We start from the raw sequence: 20,426 nt of genomic DNA, 5'->3' as shown, positions 1-20,426 counted from the left end.
AGGATTAGCAAGTAGCAACCAAGTTTAGCTGCCAAGATTTATAGAGATTTGCCAAACATGCAATGTTCAGTGGTAGAAACACTTACAATATTTCGAATTAGACGTTCCTACCTGGAGCATTCGTTGCCACTTGCCATCAAAATTGTATGTTTCTTGATTTGAATTTGAGACCTGTGATACGAAATATTTTGGTTGTTTGATTACATTAATGGGCATATGAAATGCTACAACTTGTAATGGGATGTGTTCCCATTCAGGAAGCTAGAGGTTTTGCTTCCAACATCTTAGTAATTTTATTCTTTTTTCTAAATGCTTGTTCTTTTTGCTATTGAATTTTTAACTTGTGAAGCAATCTTCCTTTTACAAAAAAATGAAAAAAAAGTAATCCTTATATTCCAACTTATTTGTTCAGGTCTTCGTGATGAAAATGAGCATGTATATAATCCTAAAATCGTGCGAATCGGTTTAAAGCCACACCATTCTGTACAAGCAGTGTCCATGGATTACCTTGTGCGTACCTTTGAAATCATAGATGCAATGTTGAATTCCACTAGGTCTTTGGTTGAATGTATTTGAGGCAAAGTGATTTCTCTTTTCAGGTGGAGCAAAAATTGGCCAGCATGGACCGTTCAACTGCTGTTGCTGGCAAACCAGCATCTGCTATAGGGGCTATGGATCGGGATCGAATCCGTGCTTCAATTCTTGATGAAGCAGCCATTGTATGTTGATATCCTTCTGTTGGAAGAATGATATTTGGCATGATTTATTAAGGGAAATGATACCAGCACAACCATGTTTTGATAATAAAAAAACCATGTTTTGATCATTGCACCATCTTCATCTTGTCTTTTCTTATTTGAAGAGCTGTCAAAAGCTCATAACAATTACCAAAAGCTCTCACAAGCCAATTAAAAGAGAAAAGACAAGCTGAGTTTGTGTAGTTATTAAAACGTGGTAGTGCCAACATCAATAGCCTTTATTAACTCCCTGATGTAATTCCTATCCAAATTGGCAGGTATTCTCCACTCTTAGTTTTAGTGGATCAACTGTTTTCACTCGAATGAACCGTGTCTTTGATGTTGTTATAATAGATGAAGCTGCTCAAGCTGTAAGTATCTTTATTTTTCATGATTTTTCTTTAATAAAAGATTTTACTGGTTCTAGTATGTATGAAAACCCCTTAATGGTTCCATTTTTTTTAACAACTGAATATCATGGTGGATCGCCTAGCTCGGCCGGGGTCAACCGAGATAGCTTGGAGCTATTTGATCACATTCCCCTTGAGCTCTACATTTACCATACATTTTGTACATTCTCTTTTATTTTCTTGTTCTTTTGTAGCCCGACCCACTCAGTCGGGCTCTTTATCTTAATTAATAAAAGATCTGCCACTCAAAAAAAAAAAAAAAACGCTGAATATGATGGTTGCAGTGTCCAGGAAACTCGTAGTCCACATAATGAGTAGTAATACCCAGTCCGCCCATTCTTATTCTAGTTTTAATTAAAGCAATGCTATGTGTGGGGAATATTCATATTCCATATGAAACAAATGAGACATCTCTTTAAAGTAATGCAATGTGTGGAATATTCATATTACCCCACTTGACTCTTTGTTATTATATTTATATTTTCATTAATTCGTCATGCTCCTCTAAGCTTTATTATGCTTGTTCAATTTCTTATATGGGATTTGCTTGTGTCCATCGCAAAAGGCATTTCGCAGATGGGCTGTTGCATATGAGAGCAGCCACACAAGCTCACTTTTAAGCTGATTTTGTCTTCATTCACGAGGTGGCTGCTCTCACATGCAACAGCCCATCCGCGAAATGCCTTTTGCGAGGGAGACTAGCAAATCTCTTCTTATATTTAAGAAAGAAAAATAAATATAGAAACATCCAGATCCTTTAGGAAATTACCAATAGTGATTTCCTCAAAGTAGAGCTACAAGATGATACTTTGCCCATAAAAGTCTGGAGGCTTAGGCATTGTCTCTGGCCAGCCCCCTCTTTGTATACGGTGAAATAACTGCATTGGATTTTGGCCACAATTTTAGATTTTTCCATCATGTTGTCTGAAGAACGATTTTGATCTGAGATTGTGGCATATGTATATAGAAAATTAGAAATAGGAACATGATTTGTATGGGATTCAGAAATATGGATCTTAAAAAAAAAGGAAGGATATATTAAAGAAAAAAAGAAGAGAAGAAATCATGGATCTCACATCCAAGAATCTTGAATTATGTTTGATAAATATAGGAAACATATATGTTACTGATAGGGCAATATTATCTTATTCCCTGTTGGGATCGCACAATTTTTCCTTTCCAGCACCAGCCGATCGAATGCCCAACTATGTCGCATGGAATAGTTTTGCCATCACCTCACTAGACAAGGAATACGTCACATCCTCTACTTTTTACAATTTATTCTTAAAATATATGTATATTTAAACTTCATGCTTTTTGATTGGAAATATGCATGCCTATGTACAGTTGGAAATGTTTGTATGTTTGAAAGTATGCATGTCATATCTCTACTTGCCATAAGTCTACTTCCATTTGTTTTTGTGCTTATTGTGATGATTAGTGCGAGCCTCGTGATGGAATATTATTTGTACTTTATGCAAAGTCAGTATCGGAAGTTGATGCACCTTTTAGCTCAATTTTGTGCGAATGATTCAGAAACTCTTGAATTTCAATGTTGTTTTCTCTATAGTACTTCTAGGTACTTGAGGTTTGAAACTTGTGTGGTCTTCAATTCAGCTTGTGTGAAGTTTTTTCATACCTTTGCAGTAGGTAATCATCTATTTGTCCCAATATGATGTTTTTTTTTTTTTTTTTTTTTTTTTTTTTTTTAATTCTTCATTTATTCGCTGTAGTGTGGCTATTTACTCTTACTAGTGGAGTACAGAACTGCACAATGTTTACTTTCACATTTTCTGGAACATCATTTTCCGTCCATTTATTCTGTTTCATAGTCTTAGACTATTTTGGTTTACATTTGATACTTGTGATTTCAGGTGGAACCAGCGACTCTAGTCCCATTGGCACATGGATGCAAACAAGTATTTCTTGTATGTTCCTTTTACTGATTCATTCATTATAGGTTATAAAAAAGGGATGCCTTATTTTTGTAAACATTGTGTTATGTCATCCATATTTAATATATTTTGTTTATACTAATTCTCTCTCGTACGTGCCTCCCTAGATGTCAGGCATATTCACACTGACTCATTGTTGGGACCCTTTGTTTTTCCATAACGAAATTGTTTCTGATGTTTGCACCTGAGAATAATCCATCATAATAACAAGATATAAGGATTTTTTTTATTACTCCATATTTTCATTATGTGTAAACTAAATATATTTATGTTTGGACCAGATAATTTTGAACACAACTGGATACGTTACAGTTAGAGAGGAAGATTCACCCCCTCTTTGCCAACTCTGTCTTTTAACCTATGATTTGTGGACACGGACACGGAGTGTCGGACACGGCAAACCCCCAACATTTAGAGACGGGGACACGGCTAAAATAGAAAGTATATATAATCATGATTTGTGGATACGGATTCGTGTGTCAAGTTTCAGCACAGCTACGGGTTGTCTGACATGGCAACATAAAAAAATCTAGAAATGGTTACATGTAGATACATATAAAATTACTAATTACTATCATAATTTGTAACAATATAAATATGGTATTCATTTAATAAACTAATAAATCATAGAATTAATCAACTATAATCTAAAACAAACTTGAGATAATCAAATAACAACGCATTCATCAATTTAATCTAGTTCTCCATTTCCAATATAAGACGACAGAGGGAAACCAATATGATACAATGAATATAGTATTGGAATAAGATTTTTTTTAGGGTTTTAGGTATAGGGGAGGGGATATAACAGTAAAAACTAGTTAAAAAAGAGCTAAAAGAAGAGTTAATAGTAAAAGAGGTAAACACAATTTTCAACAATAAAACAGAATGTCACACTTTACGCAGTACAAAAATGTGTCTAAATGGCCACATTAAGTCCAACACTTCTAGTAATACATTTAAAAGTGTCAAAAGGAATGTCGGCACGTGTTGACACACGTGTCGTGTCGGACACGGCACGGCACACGTGTCAGCAATAAATTCGAAGTGTCGGATAAATCATAGCTTTTAACAGAACTTTCAATGCACCTCTAACGTTCTCTTCTAGGATCTTTCCCTGCATGGACCACCTATAGGGACCTCTACCAACTTCACTAAGGATTTATTCCCCCCTCTCTTCTCGCTACCCTTTGCTATAACCACATCTCTGCCACTTGTCTCACTATATTCCCAGACAGAACCCTTCATTGTTTAAACTCATTCCCAGATATTATTGCCTTCAAACCAAACACACCTCATCCACATCACAGGCCCAATATGCTACCTACTACTGAACTGATGCATCCACAATATGTGCAATGTCAGACCTCCTCTCACCAACTTGAAACTTGGGCCTCGAACGATTTTTGTCCCTTTTTTCTGGGCAGAGTTTTCCATCCAAGTTTGTTGGTTTACAATGATCACCCTCTGGTGTCCTGTCATTCGCCTCATTTTTTTTTTTTTTGAATTGTGGAAAGAAAAAATTTCCATACCTGCGCTTCAAAACATTGTCGAGTGTGATTATGAGCATGGATTTAAATTTCGGTTTCGGTTCTGGACTAAGGATAAACAGAAATTTGGTAAAAAAAGAAGCAAATTTCTTTTTTTTAACAAAATTTCGGAAATTGTTGATTTCGGTTTCAGTCTTCACTGAAATCCGAAAATTTCGGATTTCAGTCAAAATTTCAAACCATGATTATGAGAACCCTCAGCTCAACTCAACTCAACTAAGCCTTTGTCCCAAACTAGTTGGGGTCGGCTTCAACTCAACTCAACACGATTATGAGAACCTTCTTCTTCTGAAAAAAATCTCTTCCTCAACTCCGGCTTGGTGCCTATGGTTTGCAAATTACCTCTTGTTTCGTTTCCTTCACCACCTTTCAGTTGGCGGGTAGGCTGTTAACCACCATCCAAAAATTTCAGTTGGTGGATTTACCACCTCTGTTAAAAATTTCCTTGCCTGTCATTCATGTAAAGAGCAAAGCTCTTGTTGAAAAAGAGAGGCCCAACAATCCCCATGAACTGTGCTGAACTGTGTACGATAGAAATAAGAGGATTGTTTTTTTTTCTTGGTTTGGGCTTTATGGTAAAATTTTGGATTTTTTAGAGAAGTTTTTTTGAGTTTTGGAGAGGGTCCAATTTGGAAATTTTATGGCCTTAGAGATAGCATCATTAAAAAAGAAATCGACTTAGAGATAGCAGAATCTACAATTTCTTTCAGTTGGAAAGTTTGAACCAGGAAAATTAGGGAACTTAGATGTAATTGGGTTCCGTGGAGGTGGCTCTAAGTATGATTTTAAGATTTCTGTTTTGAGTTAGCTTAGAAGATATAGGCATGATAGTCATCAGTTCATCACTCTGTCCATTAAGAATTTAAGAGTAAAACACACTATCACTGTCATCAACAGGGTGTTGTATGAAAGCAAACTAACAGATGAGATTCTTTTTTTTTGTTGATAAAAAATATATAGATAGATAGATGAGATTCTTGATCTTCAGTAGAAACTCATGTATCAAAAGATTCACATACTTTTAGGGGACTTTTGGATACGTGAATTTTAGAATCCAGGTTTTTAGTTTGAAAACAGTGTAAAGGGTTCATGATCAAGCTGCTGTATGCTGTCCTGGCAGCGTTTCTTGGATTTTAAGCAAGAAAATCGGGTTTTAAAAATCTCTCCTGCATCCTAAGATTTCTAAAACCTGGAAATATGGGAGGATCTGCAACTCTCTTGCTGATGGAAAGAAGGGAGAGAAGTAAAAAATGAGTTAAAAACGACGGCTGGTCCGCTTCTTCTCGTCTCTCAGCTACAAATTTGAAGAAATCCCGGATTCTAAAATCCGCGTATCCAAACGGCCCCTTAGTTTTTTTTTTGAATGGTAAATAATTTCATTAGAAACAGACCGAGATGGTCAAATACAGAGGAGACAAAAAATAAAAGAACAACATGAAAAAAGAAATTTAAGGACGTAAAAAATCGTATAGCTCCAGATCATCCCTTTCAACCTCTACTCTGGCAAGCCTATCGGCGACCCCGTTAGCTCACCGGCGCACATGCTGAAATACAAGAGGAGGATCCAACCCAATCTTGAATTTCATCAAAGAAATACATTCTTATAGTTAATATATCATTTAAATATGATAAATTATAATGATTTTTTTTAATGGTAGATAAATTATAATGATATACATAAATCTTTTTAGGTAACCCTGACCCTTAAAAGTTTATTAAGATAATACTTTAATAACAGATACTGCTTCGTTATATAAGTATATTAATGAATCAAGGTAAACTTATGTTACCCTAAAATTTATGTTAAATTGTTAATTATCTTATTATTTAGGTAAATGTTAGTTTCTAGTTGAAGCAATATGCCTAAACTCACTGAAAATAGAAGTAACCACAAGTATGTAGTTAAAACATTGCATATCGCTATACTTTTTAGACCATGAGAATCCCTATCACCCAAAACGTTGCATATCGGGCATATTTGCCGATAAGGCCATTACTTATCATTTCGTCTTCCAGTCAATATGTTGACTGATGGGCCCGATACCAATATTTTGAACCTTTCTCATTGCAAGTGTTCCTTGTTTTGGGGGGAAGACACACTAAATGTTCCTCTTGAATTTGTTGATCGTATGAATGTTGCTTTCCTATGTCTACATTGAATCATTATCTGGTTACCGTTAGTCTCTGTGTCTGGTGATCATAGTGGTTTATATTTTCTTGATGAAATATTTTTTGCTTTTCTCATTGACAATGAACATTCAGGTAGGTGATCCAGTTCAATTGCCAGCTACTGTAATTTCTTCAATTGCTGAGAGATTTGGGTAAGACATTCATTTGTGCAATCCTTATGGTACTTGTTAGTTTTTCCTTTTCATAAGCATAATTTTTCTCTGGTCTATTAGGTATGGAAAGAGCTTATTCAAGAGATTTCAGATGGCTGGCTATCCAGTACAGATGCTCAAAACCCAATACCGCATGCATTCCAAGGTTTAATCAGAACTGTATTTATATAATTTTGGACAAATTACTTCATTATTTTTTAAGTAAGAAACCTTCAAGCTCAATCTCCTTCTCACAGATACGAATGTTCCCATCAAAAGAATTCTACTCCAATTCCTTGGATGATGGACCTAACATTGATGAACTCACAAAGCGTAAATGGCATGAGTACCGCTGCTTTGGGCCATTTTGTTTCTTTGATATAGATGGAGTTGAATCCCAGCCCTCTGGAAGTGGTTCCTGGGTAAATGTTGAAGAGGTTGAATTTATCTTCCTCATGTATTGTAAATTGGTGACCGAATATCCAGAGTTAAAATCAAGTTATCAGCTAGCCATTATAACTCCTTATAGACATCAAGTGAAGCTTTTCCGTGAACGTTTTCGTGATGCGTTCGGGACTCAGTCTGATAAATTTGTAGATATTAACACTGTTGACGGTTTCCAGGTAACATGGTACATTTTCTTAAATCCATTTGAACATTTTACCTTGTTTCAAAATTAAACATACAAGCCATGTTCTCGTGTCCAGGGACGAGAAAAAGAGGTTGCAATCTTTTCGTGTGTCCGGGCAAATAGTGGAGGCGGCATCGGGTTTGTGGCCGACTTTCGGCGTATGAATGTTGGAATAACGAGGGCAAGGTCCTCCATACTGGTAGGAATTATCAATTTATTTAAGATTTTCTTTTGGAAGAGTAGAGTGTTACATTTTTCTTCTGGTTGACATACCAAGATTGGATGTTCCTCAGGTGGTGGGTTCTGCATCAACACTGATGCAAGATAAGCATTGGAGCAACCTCGTGAGGAGTGCCAGTGATGAAAATTGTTTCTTCAAGGTGGGCATTTTCTTTCTTTATTTTTTCTCTGATTCTCCAATGGGTTCTCTTACAGGTAGGGGTGCAATTTAGGTCAGGTCGGGTTTAGCTTTTGCTATAAAATGAATTGGAATTAACCCGAACCCGATTTTATGGTCAAAGATCAATCCAAATTTCCAAAAATCGACCCAAGTTGCACCCCTACCAACTGGGCTGCTTTGCTCCATATTAAGTATTGTCTCTTTGCAGGTTTCAAAACCCTATTCTTTATTTTTCGCTGGTGATAATTTGGGATCTATGAAACTAAAAAGGGATGATCCCAACCCCAAAGAAGTAAAACCCAACCCAGAAATTGGGATAAATAATGTGATTGGCGATGATAATCCTCTGGCGGAGGGATATCAGGAAGGTCATATGGACGATGACGCTATGGATGTTGATGATGGGGGCTTTGATGAAGACTGAATGCAGAATAGCAGGCACTCTTCGGCACCCTAGTTCCAGTTTATTTTTTCTTACATAGGGTACAATATAAGAAACAAACCATGGACTGTAAGGTAGCAAAGTGCTGCTAGTCAGTTCCCAAGGGGGATCTTCCCTCTTGGTTTTCTTTTTCATTTTTATTTTTTTGATAAATTCCCCCCTCGGTTTTCTTCATCCACATTGTTTTTGTGTTCACATTCATTCTTTGAATTTACTTAAGCTGTTGAATGAGTAAAACCAAAGCTTCCTCTCTCTTGGGGCTATACTGGTAAAGGTCTATATTATTGTTGTATCAAGATAATATATTTTGTTGTTTATAATTTATATTGGTTACTAACCATAATTGCACATAGTTTTGTTCCAACAGGAGAAACTACTTGTTTAGTAACCATTCTTGAAATCTTTCTAGCAGAGCAAGAATTGAAGCAACTCCTTTTCGCTTTGCCACAATTTGCCTAAAACATGCTTTTGGAGCTAAAACTTTGGCTGCATTCTCAAATGTAAATCCCATTCCCATTCTTAGGAAAGATAATGATATAAGTAAATCGAACAAAATTGGTTATAGGATGATCCAAACCGTCCATTAGATGGGCCACAACCTACATAGGTTGTGCCGCAAAAATCATTTCCATAGGTTGATCTTAACCCTCTAAAGATCGGAGGGTTAGGATCAACCCTCTAAGATTCAGTCCCTCTATAGATCGGAGAGTTAGGATCAATCCATCTAATGGACGGTTTGGATCATCCTATGGTGCGGGCCATACCTTACTTTTTAATAAAGTAAGGAGTGCGATCATCAAACTAGGGTAGTGCCGATAGCATTTCCCTAACCCTAATATGTGAATATTATTTAAAACGACCTTTTATTATTTTATAAACTTTCCGTAATTAGTTAGCTAAAAATCTTAATATTTTAAGATTATACAAGAATAACATGACTGGCAAGTAATATGTAGTACACTCACATGGTATTAGTGCATTAATAGGTAAAAATTAAGAGGGCAACTGAGTCGACCCAACGTCTTATAATATACCGTTAGTAGCACGTTGCACACTATTATTTCCGATTAAAGGCTCGTAATTGAAATTTCAATGCAATCTCATCTCCAATTGAAAAACCTATTATTTCTCGTCTCTTCAGCACCCCCATGCAGTGTAACGTAAGAAGAAAAAAAACCCTATAAATCTCACCTCAAGTCCCTTTGTTCACAACCCATCTCTCTACCTCTCTCACACACTATGGAGATTTCAAAGCAGCTCTTTCTCACCATTTTAGCATGTAACTTCCTTGTGTCAATGACAATGGCTCGACCCTTGCCTTATGGTTCGAGCCTTCCTGTTCGAACCATGCCTTATGGTTCGAGCCTTGCAGCTCGACTACAAACGAACAACATGATGCAGTGTTGGGATTCTTTAGCGGAGCTCCGATCTTGCACAGGCGAGGTCATCCTCTTCTTTCTCAACGGCGAGACATACCTGGGCCCCAGTTGTTGCCGGGCCATAAGGATAATCGAACACCAGTGCTGGCCCACCATGCTCGGGTCCATCGGATTCACGGCCGAAGAGGGGGACATACTAAGGGGCTATTGTGATGCCTCCACTTCTATGCCTCCACCACCCACACCCCCTCTTCTCGGACCCACGGCCGGACCCAGTTCGAGCCATGGTTCAAGTGTATGAGGATTTCGTACCTTAGAAAAGTTCGTTATCTTTTGTTTTTGATGTAGATGGTCTTATGGTCGCATGATGCGTAAGTTAGTCTTGTGTGTTTTGTTTCGGGTCTTTTTTTTAGTGTGTTTGGTTGTGTTGGTTTTGCCTGTGGGGCTACTGTACGCCTGGGTATTGATGATTCTCTGTCACTTTTATGGCTTATTATTATAGTTAGTACGTGTTTCTTCGTCTGATATTTCATGAGCTCTCTGTCCTCTTATTTGTTCTAAACTTTCTCTAGGTGGAAGTTAGCCTGTTATAATGTTCAATAAGCCATCAACAGCTATTGAGACAAGCCCATAATGAGGGGTGTATCTATAAAAATCACAGGTGCTAATATCATGCACTTCTCCTCTGTAGTTTAATCAGTGCACTATTTTCTCTGGAAATGATATATCCGATCCCTTTTCCACACCCCCATAGTGTAAAATGTGTAGTCATAAATACACTAGACGAGTTGGCCCGAGGAAAAAAAGGAGGCGATTACAATTTAAAAGGGCGATGATAAATTTGCACCCCCTTTAGGATAATTCGCACCCTATCCTCCTGTACAGGGTTGCAAATTATCTCAACAAAAAAAAGAAAGCGGTTTATTAAGTCAAGGAGTGCCATTATTAAAACAAAGAAGTGCATTCCCAAACCTAATATTTTGTATATCCTCTTGCCAACCATTTTAGCAGTCAATTGGCCAAATAAACTTTTGTAATTCCCACTGGCAACTGATATCTGCACTACCATATTTTTATAATGTTACTACTTCCCTTGTTTTACACTTCTTAATTAGCTCTTAAGGGATCATTACAATACTCAAGAATTCAAGATGCTATCAACATCCAATCAGAAGAGGGTAAATAACGTAAACAGTGCCGTTATAAAAAATCTCAGTGTGGATATCAGCCGCGTTCCTTCTCTTCCAGACCATTCATTATAGTGGAGCCCATAGATTGGTCAAATCCAAAAAAATCACAACAGATATAGAAATCGTAGGATAAGCTGTTCTTGGGATTGGTTACCATGCTTGGATAATTTTATCTTGAGTAAAATATTCCATGCAGTCAAAAGGGATAAATTTCATTTCCTTCATATTTATGAACTTGATTACCAACGTTAAAATTACCATAATTTTCTTGAATAGTCTCTAAATAAACCTTTTCTTTTTAGACCAGAGAGTTTTTTAACATATAAATATCAAGGTAAGAGTAAACATAAGACGAAGCAACTCCATGATCCATTATTACATAGAAAACCAGATCATGTTTTTAACACAACAAACCCATCAAGCAAACACACACTAATCTCATATGTATAAGCTGGTAGTAAATAAAAAAGAGTCACTCTAGAACAGATGGTGATGCTTCTTTCCATGAGCTTCTTCCTCCTCCTCCTTTGCTTCTTTCTTATCATGATGCTCATGAAAGGCATACCCTCCACCACCCACAGCGGCCGCTCCCGCAATCTCCTCTTCGATCTTGTGCTTATGGGCGTTCTCCGGATCCTTCTCTTCCTTATGCTTCTCATGCTGATAAAATTCATCAAAATATATCAGCTAAAAGAAAACCCTTAACACAGATATTGTCATGTCTTTTTTTGATAAAAAAAAGGTGCTGATATCAATAATCTTCATTCATTTTTGTAATTGATATTAAAGGGCCATTAAGATAATGATGATAGAAAAAGTAAGCACACTCTAATATGTCATGTTCTCTCAAGTCTTTTCTTCTCTCACCCTCCTTGCCCCTCCTACCACATTATAAACTAATATTCCATGGAAAAACAAATCATGGTTTACAAACATGGCCTTGCTGAAAAAGTCGTCGCATCATCAACATTTTTTGGGTGGTGGAATTTGGCACCCTCAAGTTAGTCACTTCCACCCGTATCAACTGACTAACCTATCTGTAAACAAGTAAAAGCATATCAAATGTAAACGAGTAAAAGCATACAAAAACTGGGTAAAACGAAAACATGCTTGGAAGTCCTAAATCAAGGAAAATGATGATTCCCTCCCCAGCATTAACACCCCCTTTGTTTGTCTTTTTTTGTTAAATAAATGAATGTGAGGGCCTATCAAATGAATGGTTTGGATCATCCAAAAAATGTGGTCCCCCCATATTTTGGGCTGACGGAGTAGATATGTTATCTACTCTACAGAGTAGAAACTCTTCTCTCCCTATATACGTATATTAAATCAGAAAATATAAATAGGGTTTTCCGAAAATTTACCAGAGCAAAAGCACCCGCGGACACAGTGCCGAGCTCGCCCATGTGCTCCCTGCGTTTGTGCTGCTTCTCTTCTTTCTCATAATCGAAGCCGGAATCTGTGACTCCGACCACCTCCGTCGTCTGACCGTACCCATCCACGTTCATCGTCTGACCGTTCCCACCGTAGCCATCATCGGTGTAATTGCTCTCAGAGTATACCACCTCTGAGGGCTCTTCTTCCTTCTTGTGGTGGAAAAGGCGATGGTGTTTCTTTTCCTCAGACATGGCTAAAGAGAATGAAAATGCTGAAATAAGAAAGCAAGAATAGGGAAGTGAATTGAAAGGTGATGGTTTATGAAATGAAAGAATGAGGTTAGTATTTATAGAGAGGAAAGTATAGGAGAGACCTCCCTTAGATAATATGGACGGTGACGATTGTGGGTAGGGCTGCAACTCGATCGGGTCGGGTCGGGTTGGGTAGGGTCGGGTTTTATCACGTTGACGCAATTTTTGAAGGAAAATTCTTATTTGGCAAGGCAACTCAACTCATAGAAGCAGAAATTACACTCACATTACACTTGAATCAAACAATGATGTAATTACACTCACATTATACTTGAATCAAACAATGCTGTAATCAAACAATGTTGTAATTACAATCAAACAATGCTGAATCAAACACTTGAATCAACTCAACTCATAGAAGCATAAATTACACTAACATACAATAACAGTGGGTGCGTGGGTTTTCACTTTTAATTTTTAACTAACAATAGAAAAAAATGTACATACTATAACTTATGTAACTCGGGTCGGGTCGGGTCGGGCCCCTTCAAACCCGGCTCGACCCGAGATTCATGCGGGCTTTTGAATGCTCAACCCGGCTCGACCCGAAACCCATGAAACCTCAACCCAACCCAAGCTATTTTCGGGTCGGGTAAAACCCGGCTCGAGTTGCAGCCCTAATTGTAGGAGGTCACGGATAGATTTGACAATTAATAAAGTTGTTTAAGAAACTCCAACATTTACCAGATTGTCTTCTTTATCTGCTTAGTTTATGACATTTTTGTTTTTTTAATTCAATGATTATGATATTTTCATCTGTTATTGAAATATTAAAATAAAGTGTGGTCATATGCAGACCGAGAGTGGGACCTAGAGTATAACCTAACAAATGGGGTAGTTTTGTCATTTTCATGGAGAAAAAAGCCAAAATCAAGGGAAAGATTTCTAATGGCTACAGACGGAGGGTTAAAATAAAAAGTGTTGATGATGGTTAACATTTTGTAATTGATGAGTGGATTTGATCTTTGAACAATGTGGGCCCGCTTTAAAATAAAATAAAATAGAGGCACTTACCTGCCGAGTGCCGACACCATATAAAAACTCTTGATTTAGATAGATCATACCGATAAACTTGGAAACTTGCCACGTGTATGTTAACAATATGTGGTTCCGAGGCCACCACATCCAAGCCCCTTCAAATGAAGCAACAAAACTTAGGGCAAATCAGCAAGATATCCCTTCTTTAATTAAAGTAGGGAAATAATAATATGAGAGATAAAATTTTCACCCTACTCTAGGATTATATGGCTCCCCTGTTAACGTGATTTGACATAAAAAAGGGTTAAAATCTGCCCACAATTCACTATAGGGGAAAAAATCATCTCCCTAATAATGGTGTAAAATAATGGGCCCACCCCCATCAAAATATCAGGTGTAAAATGGTGACCACCACAAAATGCATGGGCCCGACCCTGTCAAAACGCATTGTAAAATGGTAGGACTCACCATACACATGGTGACATGGGTTTGGGGAGAGATGGTGGGCCCAACCTTATCAAAACACGAGCTCTAAAACAGTGGGTCCTCACCTTGTCAAATCATGTATTGTAAAATGATGGTCCACTATGTGTAGGGTCCCATCAATGTTAACGGAGAATAATATTTTAACTAAAAAGACATTCAATGGAAAACAAAACCAAGGGACCAAATCATAGCTTGGAGGCTCGGAGTTTTTGGAGTTGCATTCTGTGCCCTTTCCAGTTTTTGTTTTGTTGTTTTGTGGTTTGTTTTTCAGTAAGCCTTTTGCTTTGAATTTTGTTGTCTCCCCCTTCCTCCATGGAGGGAGGTTGCTTTCTTAGCTCATTGTTCCCTATTGTTGCTCCCCTCTGCATGTAGAGGTTTTGCTTTTCAAGCTACATGTCTATCTTTCTCTCTTTTTAATATATCTGGTAGAGGTCTTGCCTAACCGCAGCTTACCCATAAATAAATTAAAAAAAGAAAAAGAAAAAAAGGTTCTCAGTTTCTCTTGAGCCTTGACAAACAACTAACATTTTGGATAAAAAATCTGCTGATATTGACATTAACATATTTTGATTATAGCACTAACTCATTTTGTCTTATTATTTAACAAGCTATCAAAAGCTATTACGATTCCCAAAAAGCTCTCAGCAGCCGATCAAATAATAAAAGGCAACGTAAGTTACTCCCCTTATCAAAACAGAGATTATATATATGGTGCACAACCGTGCATGCACGTTCAACCCAAAAATACAGTGGGAGCCACATTATTTGGATGATACAAACCATTCATTATTGGGTCCTGACTTAGATAGGGGTGCCCCCATAAAATCATCTCCATAGGATGATCCTATACCTCGATTTGTGGAGGTTTAAAATGGGCGGCATAGTGTATAAACCTCCATGTATCGGAGGACTACGATCATCCAATGAAGAAGATGTTAGAGGAATTAGGTCAAGCAAGAGGTTGCTTGAAGCATTACACCCATGGTATCTAATTTGGAATACCAAGTTTGTTGCCTCCAGCCCCTATATATAGAGATACACTAGGGTTTTAATAGGTTAATGGGCTCTAGCCCAAATAGGCCCACTACACCAGTCCATTATCTTATTGGGCTTATATTAGAACATAATAAGGTTATATTATATACCCAACAATCTCCTCCTATGTTCTATATATAGCACAATCCATACTGGTAGGAATTATCAATTTATTTAAGATTTTCTTTTGGAATTGTAGAGTGTTACATTTTTCTTCTGGTTGACATACCAAGATTGGATGTTCCTCAGGTCGTGGGTTCTGCATCAACACTGATGCAAGATAAGCATTAGAGCAACCTCGTGAGGACTGCCAGTGATGAAAATGTTGGTTTAAATACTAAAATCTTCGTGACTTTCAAACCTTGAATTTCTATTTATTGGGCTCTAATGTTGAGACTCATACATGAATATAGAGATTCATGAATGCTCAAGTTTCAATGATTCATAAATGCTCAAGTTTCAATGTATGTATAAATTCATGAATACTAATGTTTCATTCAAGAATCTTTGGATTAGGATTCATGCACAACTCTTTATTCATTGAAACATTAATTCTTAGAAGTTTCAATGAATCTGGAGATTCATGCATGGCTCTTAAGGACTTTGAAGTTATGAAAAGTCACCTAGAGATTCATACATGCCTCATCAAGAGATTCATGAATTCATGAATGGTCACATTTAATGTGTGTCCTTTGAGTTGCTACTTAAACTCTATAAATAGAGCCATCATTCTAGCATCCAGAGAGACCAATGAAAGGGAGACTACTCAAGAGCCTCAAGAAAAATAGAAAGTATTCAATAAAGAGCTTGCCTTATAGGATTGTTGAGTGGTGCATTACAACAATCCATTCTCCTGCTGTTCCTGGAGGTGGTTCGGTCGTGTGATCCATGCACTGGAGTTGGGCCGAATAACACTTTAAGGTGGGCGTTCAAGGACGTATGGCAATATCGCAATCAAGATCGTTATTAATCCATCCTTCATTCAAGTCTGTATAATTTTATATTTTTGCATTGTTTTTCATTAGTAGATCCATTGTCTTCAACCGCTTGCTCTAACAGAAAATTGTTTCTTCAAGGTTGGCATTTTCTTTCTTTACTTTTTCTCTTATTCTCCAATTGGTTCTCTTACAGGTAGGGGTGCAATTTAGGTCAGGTCGGGTTTAGCTTTTGCTAGAAAATGAATTGGAATTAACCCAAACCCGATTTTATGGTAAAAGATCAATCCAAATTCCCAAAAATTGACCCAAGTTGCACCCCTACCAACTGGGCTGCTTTGCTCCATATTAAGTATTCTCTCTTTGCAGGTTTCAAAACCCTATTCTTCATTTTTCGCTGGTGATAATTTGAGATCTATGAAACTAAAAAAGGATGATCCCAACCCCAAAGAAGTAAAACCCAACCCAGAAATTGGGATACATAATGTGATTGGCGATGATAATCCTCTGGCGGAGGGATATCAGGAAGGTCATATGGATGATGACACTATGGATGTTGATGATGGGGCTTTGATGAAGACTGAATGCAGAATAGCAGGCACTCTTCAGCACCCTGGTTCCAGTTTTTTTTTTCTTACATAGGGTACAATATAAGAAACAAACCATGGACGGTAAGGTAGCGAAGTGCTGCTAGGTAGTTCCCATGTGGGGGATCTTCCCTCTTGGTTTTCTTTTTCATTTTTATTTTTTTGATAAATTACCCCTCGGTTTTCTTCATCCAGATTTGTTTTGTGTTCACATTCATTCTTTGAATTTATTTAAGCTGTTAAATGAGTAAAACCAAAGCTTCCTCTCTCTTGGGGCTATACTGGTAAAGGTCTATATTATTGTTGTATCAAGATAATATATTTTGTTGTTTATAATTTATATTGGTTACTAACCATAATTGCCGACAGTTTTGTTCCAACAGGAGAAACTATGCTTTTGTAGCTAAAACTTTGGCTGCATTCTCAAATGTAAATCCCATTCCCATTCTTAGGAAAAATAATGTTATAAGTAAATCGAACAAAATTGGTTATAGGATGATCCAAACCATCCATTAGATGCGCAAAAATCATTTCCATAGGTTGATCCCAACCCTCCAATCTTTAGAGGGTTAGGATCAAACCTCTAAGATTCAGTCCCTCTATAGATCGGAGAGTTAGGATCAATCCATCTAATGGACGGTTTGGATCATCCTATGGTGCGAACCATACCTTACTTTTTAATAAAGCGAGGAGTGCGATCATCAAACTAACTAGGGTAGAGCCGATAACATTTCCCTAAGCCTAATATGTGAATATTATTTAAAACGACCTTTATTATTTTATAAACTTTCCGTAATTAGTTAGCTAAAAATCTTAATATTTTAAGATTATACAAGAATAACATGACTGGCAAGTTATATGTAGTACACTCACATGGTATTAGTGCATTAATTCTAGTAGCGATATTAGTAATGACACACAAGCGTTAGTAGGTAAAAATTAAGAGGGCAACTGAGTCGACCCAACTTCTTATAATATACCGTTAGTACACTATGATTTCCAATTAAAGGCTCGTAATTGAAATTTCAATGCAATCTCATCTCCAATTGAAAAACCTATTATTTCTCGTCTCTTCAGCACCCCATGCAGTGTAACGTAAGGAAAAAAACCCCTATAAATCTCACCTCAAGTCCCTTTGTTCACAACCCATCTCTCTCTCTTTCTCACACACTATGGAGATTTCAAAGCAGCTCTTTCTCACCATTTTAGCATGTAGCTTCCTTGTGTCAATGACAATGGCTCGACCCTTGCCTTTTGGTTCGAACCTTCCTGCTCGAACCATGCCTTATGGTTCGAGCCTTGCAGCTCGACTACAAACAAACAACATGATGCAGTGTTGGGATTCTTTAGCGGAGCTCCGATCTTGCACAGGTGAGGTCATCCTCTTCTTTCTCAACGGCGAGACATACCTGGGCCCCAGTTGTTGCCGGGCCATAAGGATAATCGAACACCAGTGCTGGCCCACCATGCTCGGGTCCATCGGATTCACAGCCGAAGAGGGGGACATACTAAGGGGCTATTGTGATGCCTCCACTTCTATGCCTCCACCATCCACACCCCCTCTTCTCGGACCCATGGCCGAACCCAGTTCGAGCCATGGTTCAAGCGTATGAGGATTTCGTACCTTAGAAAAAGTTCTACTTAAGGATGTGTTATATAGGGGGTTATCTTTTGTTTTTGATGTAGATGGTCTTTATGGTCGCATGATGCGTAAGTTAGTCTTGTCTGTTTTGTTTCGGGTCTGTTTTTTAGTGTGTTTGGTTGTGTTGGTTTTGCGTGTGGGGCTACTGTACGCCTGGGTATTGATGATTCTCTGTCACTTTTATGGCTTACAATTACTAATGGGGGACAAACATTAGGCGAAATTAGCAGCAGGCCCATGCGTTTGCAAAAATTATCAAAAGAGACAAAAGAGGTCTCGTCAGTAAAAGCTGGCAAAATTATCAGCAGGACCACTTCTATGCCGCCGCCACCCACAACCACCTCTTCTCCGACCCACTACCGGGCCCAGTTCTAACCATGGTTCAACTGTATGAGGATTTCGTACCTTAGGAAAAGTTCTACTTAAGGATGTGTTTAGCTGCAGGGGATTATCTTTTGCTTTTGATGTCTACTAGTAGATTGGTCTTGTGGTCGCATCACGCATGGTGCGTAAGTTAGCCCTGTCTGTTTGTTTTGCGTCTTTTTTAAGTGTGTTTGGTTGTGTGGTTATGCGTTGATGATTCTCTGTCACTTTTATGGCTTATTATTATAGTTAGTATGTGTTTCTTCGTGTAATATTTCCTGAGCTGTCCTTTTTTTTTTTGTTCTAAACTTTTTCTGGGAAATTATATATCCGTCCCCTTTTCTTCCCTAGGCCACACCCCAATAGTGTAAAATGTGTAGTCTCATAATTCATAAATACACTAGAGGGGTTGGCCCGAGGAAAAAAGGGGGCGATTACAATTTAAACTCCTACACTGTTAGAATCCCAAAAAAATCATCAACAACAAAAAAAAAAGAACGCGGTTTATTAAGTCAAGGAGTGCCATTATTAAAACAAAGAAGTGCATCCTCAAACCCAATATTTTCTGTAGCCTCTTGCCAACCACTTTACCAGTCAAGTGGGCAAGTGGCCAAATAAACTTTTGTTGTTTAGGGCCTAAAATTCTGTCCCCATCTACACCCAAAAACACAAAGATGAGGTAACAGTAATTCCCACTGGCAACTGATATCTGCACTACCATATTTTTATAATGTTACTACTTCCCTTGTTTTACACTTCTTAATTAGCTCTTAAGGGATCATTACAATACTCAAGAATTCAAGATGCTATCAGTATCAACATCCAATCAGAAGAGGGTAAATAACGTAAGTAGTGCCGTTATAAAAAATCTCAGTGTGGGTATCAGCTGCTTTCCTTCTCTTCCAGACCATTCATTATAGTGGAGCCCATTGATTGGTCAAATCCAAAAAAATCACAACAGATATAGAAATCGTAGGATAAGCTGTTCTTGGGATTGGTTACCATGCTTGGATAATTTTATCTTGAGTAAAATATTCCATGCAGTCAAAAGGGATAAATTTCATTTCCTTCATATTTATGAACTTGATTACCAACGTTAAAATTACCATAATTTTCTTGCATAGTAAAATATTCCATCCAGTCAAAAGGGATAGTCTCAAGATAAGCTGTAGTTTCTGTTAGTTTCTATGAGATTTCTGTCAGATTTCTGTGCAACGAAACGCTCATCTGACAGGTTTCTGTCAGGTTTCTTTTCCTTCACTTTTCTTTCTGCCACATCAGTTTACTTCCCTTCACTTCGCTTTCCTTTCCTTTCCCGACGAGAGAACAGAGCATAAGGGATCATTACAATACTCAAGAATTCAAGATGCTATCAACATCCAATCAGAAGAGGGTAAATAAAGTAACTAGTGCCGTTATAAAAAAAAAATTAGATTGTGGATATCAGCCCCCTTCCTTTTCTTCCAGATCATTCATTATAGTGGGGCCCATAATTGATTGGTCAATTCCAAAAAAATCCCACAGAGATAGAAGATAAGGTGTTCTTGGGATTGGCTACCACCCTACCATGCTTGGATAAGTTTATCTTGAATAATACATTAAAACCCTTCATGCAGTCAAAGGGAAGAATTTCATTTCCTTCATATTTGTGAACTTGATCGCCAACGTTAAAATTACTATAATTTTTCTTGCATAGT

At 37.6% G+C, this 20,426-nt stretch overlaps 2 protein-coding genes across 4 annotated transcripts in view; one reads left to right on the top strand and one right to left on the bottom strand.

Annotated features, from left to right (window-relative positions):
- The window catches only part of MAA3 (P-loop containing nucleoside triphosphate hydrolases superfamily protein), a 34,699-nt gene extending 17,905 nt beyond the window's left edge, over positions 1–16,794 (top strand). For 2 of the 3 annotated variants that reach the window (XM_077385264.1, XM_077385266.1), the window contains exons 11-20: positions 413–510; positions 600–719; positions 1,016–1,108; positions 3,022–3,075; positions 6,915–6,973; positions 7,055–7,139; positions 7,231–7,596; positions 7,681–7,803; positions 7,898–7,984; positions 16,507–16,794. In XM_077385264.1, coding sequence (XP_077241379.1) covers positions 413–510; positions 600–719; positions 1,016–1,108; positions 3,022–3,075; positions 6,915–6,973; positions 7,055–7,139; positions 7,231–7,596; positions 7,681–7,803; positions 7,898–7,984; positions 16,507–16,779 — 1,358 coding nt within the window. In that variant the 3' untranslated portion in view covers positions 16,780–16,794. Of the gene's footprint in view, positions 1–412; positions 511–599; positions 720–1,015; positions 1,109–3,021; positions 3,076–6,914; positions 6,974–7,054; positions 7,140–7,230; positions 7,597–7,680; positions 7,804–7,897; positions 7,985–8,212; positions 8,795–16,506 lie in introns of those variants that run through there. The other variant, XM_077385265.1, reaches the window with a different exon arrangement.
- LOC143881927 (uncharacterized) lies at positions 11,363–12,734 on the bottom strand. The gene is made up of 2 exons (XM_077385268.1): positions 12,380–12,734; positions 11,363–11,675 (listed from the first exon to the last, which is right to left on the bottom strand). The coding sequence occupies exons 1-2, from the start codon at positions 12,641–12,643 to the stop codon at positions 11,493–11,495; spliced, it is 447 nt and encodes a 148-aa protein (XP_077241383.1). The 5' UTR covers positions 12,644–12,734; the 3' UTR covers positions 11,363–11,492.
- Positions 16,795–20,426: the final 3,632 nt, after the last annotated feature.

The sequence above is a fragment of the Tasmannia lanceolata genome, unplaced genomic scaffold, assembly GCF_043159265.1.
Source record: "Tasmannia lanceolata isolate RefF3 unplaced genomic scaffold, GAP_Taslan_0.1 ptg000007l, whole genome shotgun sequence".
In the NCBI taxonomy this organism is placed as follows: domain Eukaryota; kingdom Viridiplantae; phylum Streptophyta; class Magnoliopsida; order Canellales; family Winteraceae; genus Tasmannia; species Tasmannia lanceolata.
This window is presented reverse-complemented; position numbering and strand designations above follow the sequence as displayed.

Bases quoted from the DNA above. Each gene is read 5' to 3' on its own strand.
- LOC143881927 (XM_077385268.1), bottom strand. From the start codon at position 12,643: ATGTCTGAGGAAAAGAAACACCATCGCCTTTTCCACCACAAGAAGGAA. The intron at 11,676-12,379 runs GTAAATTTTCGG...GAATTTTATCAG, and splicing joins CCGCGGGTGCTTTTGCTCTG to CATGAGAAGCATAAGGAAGA.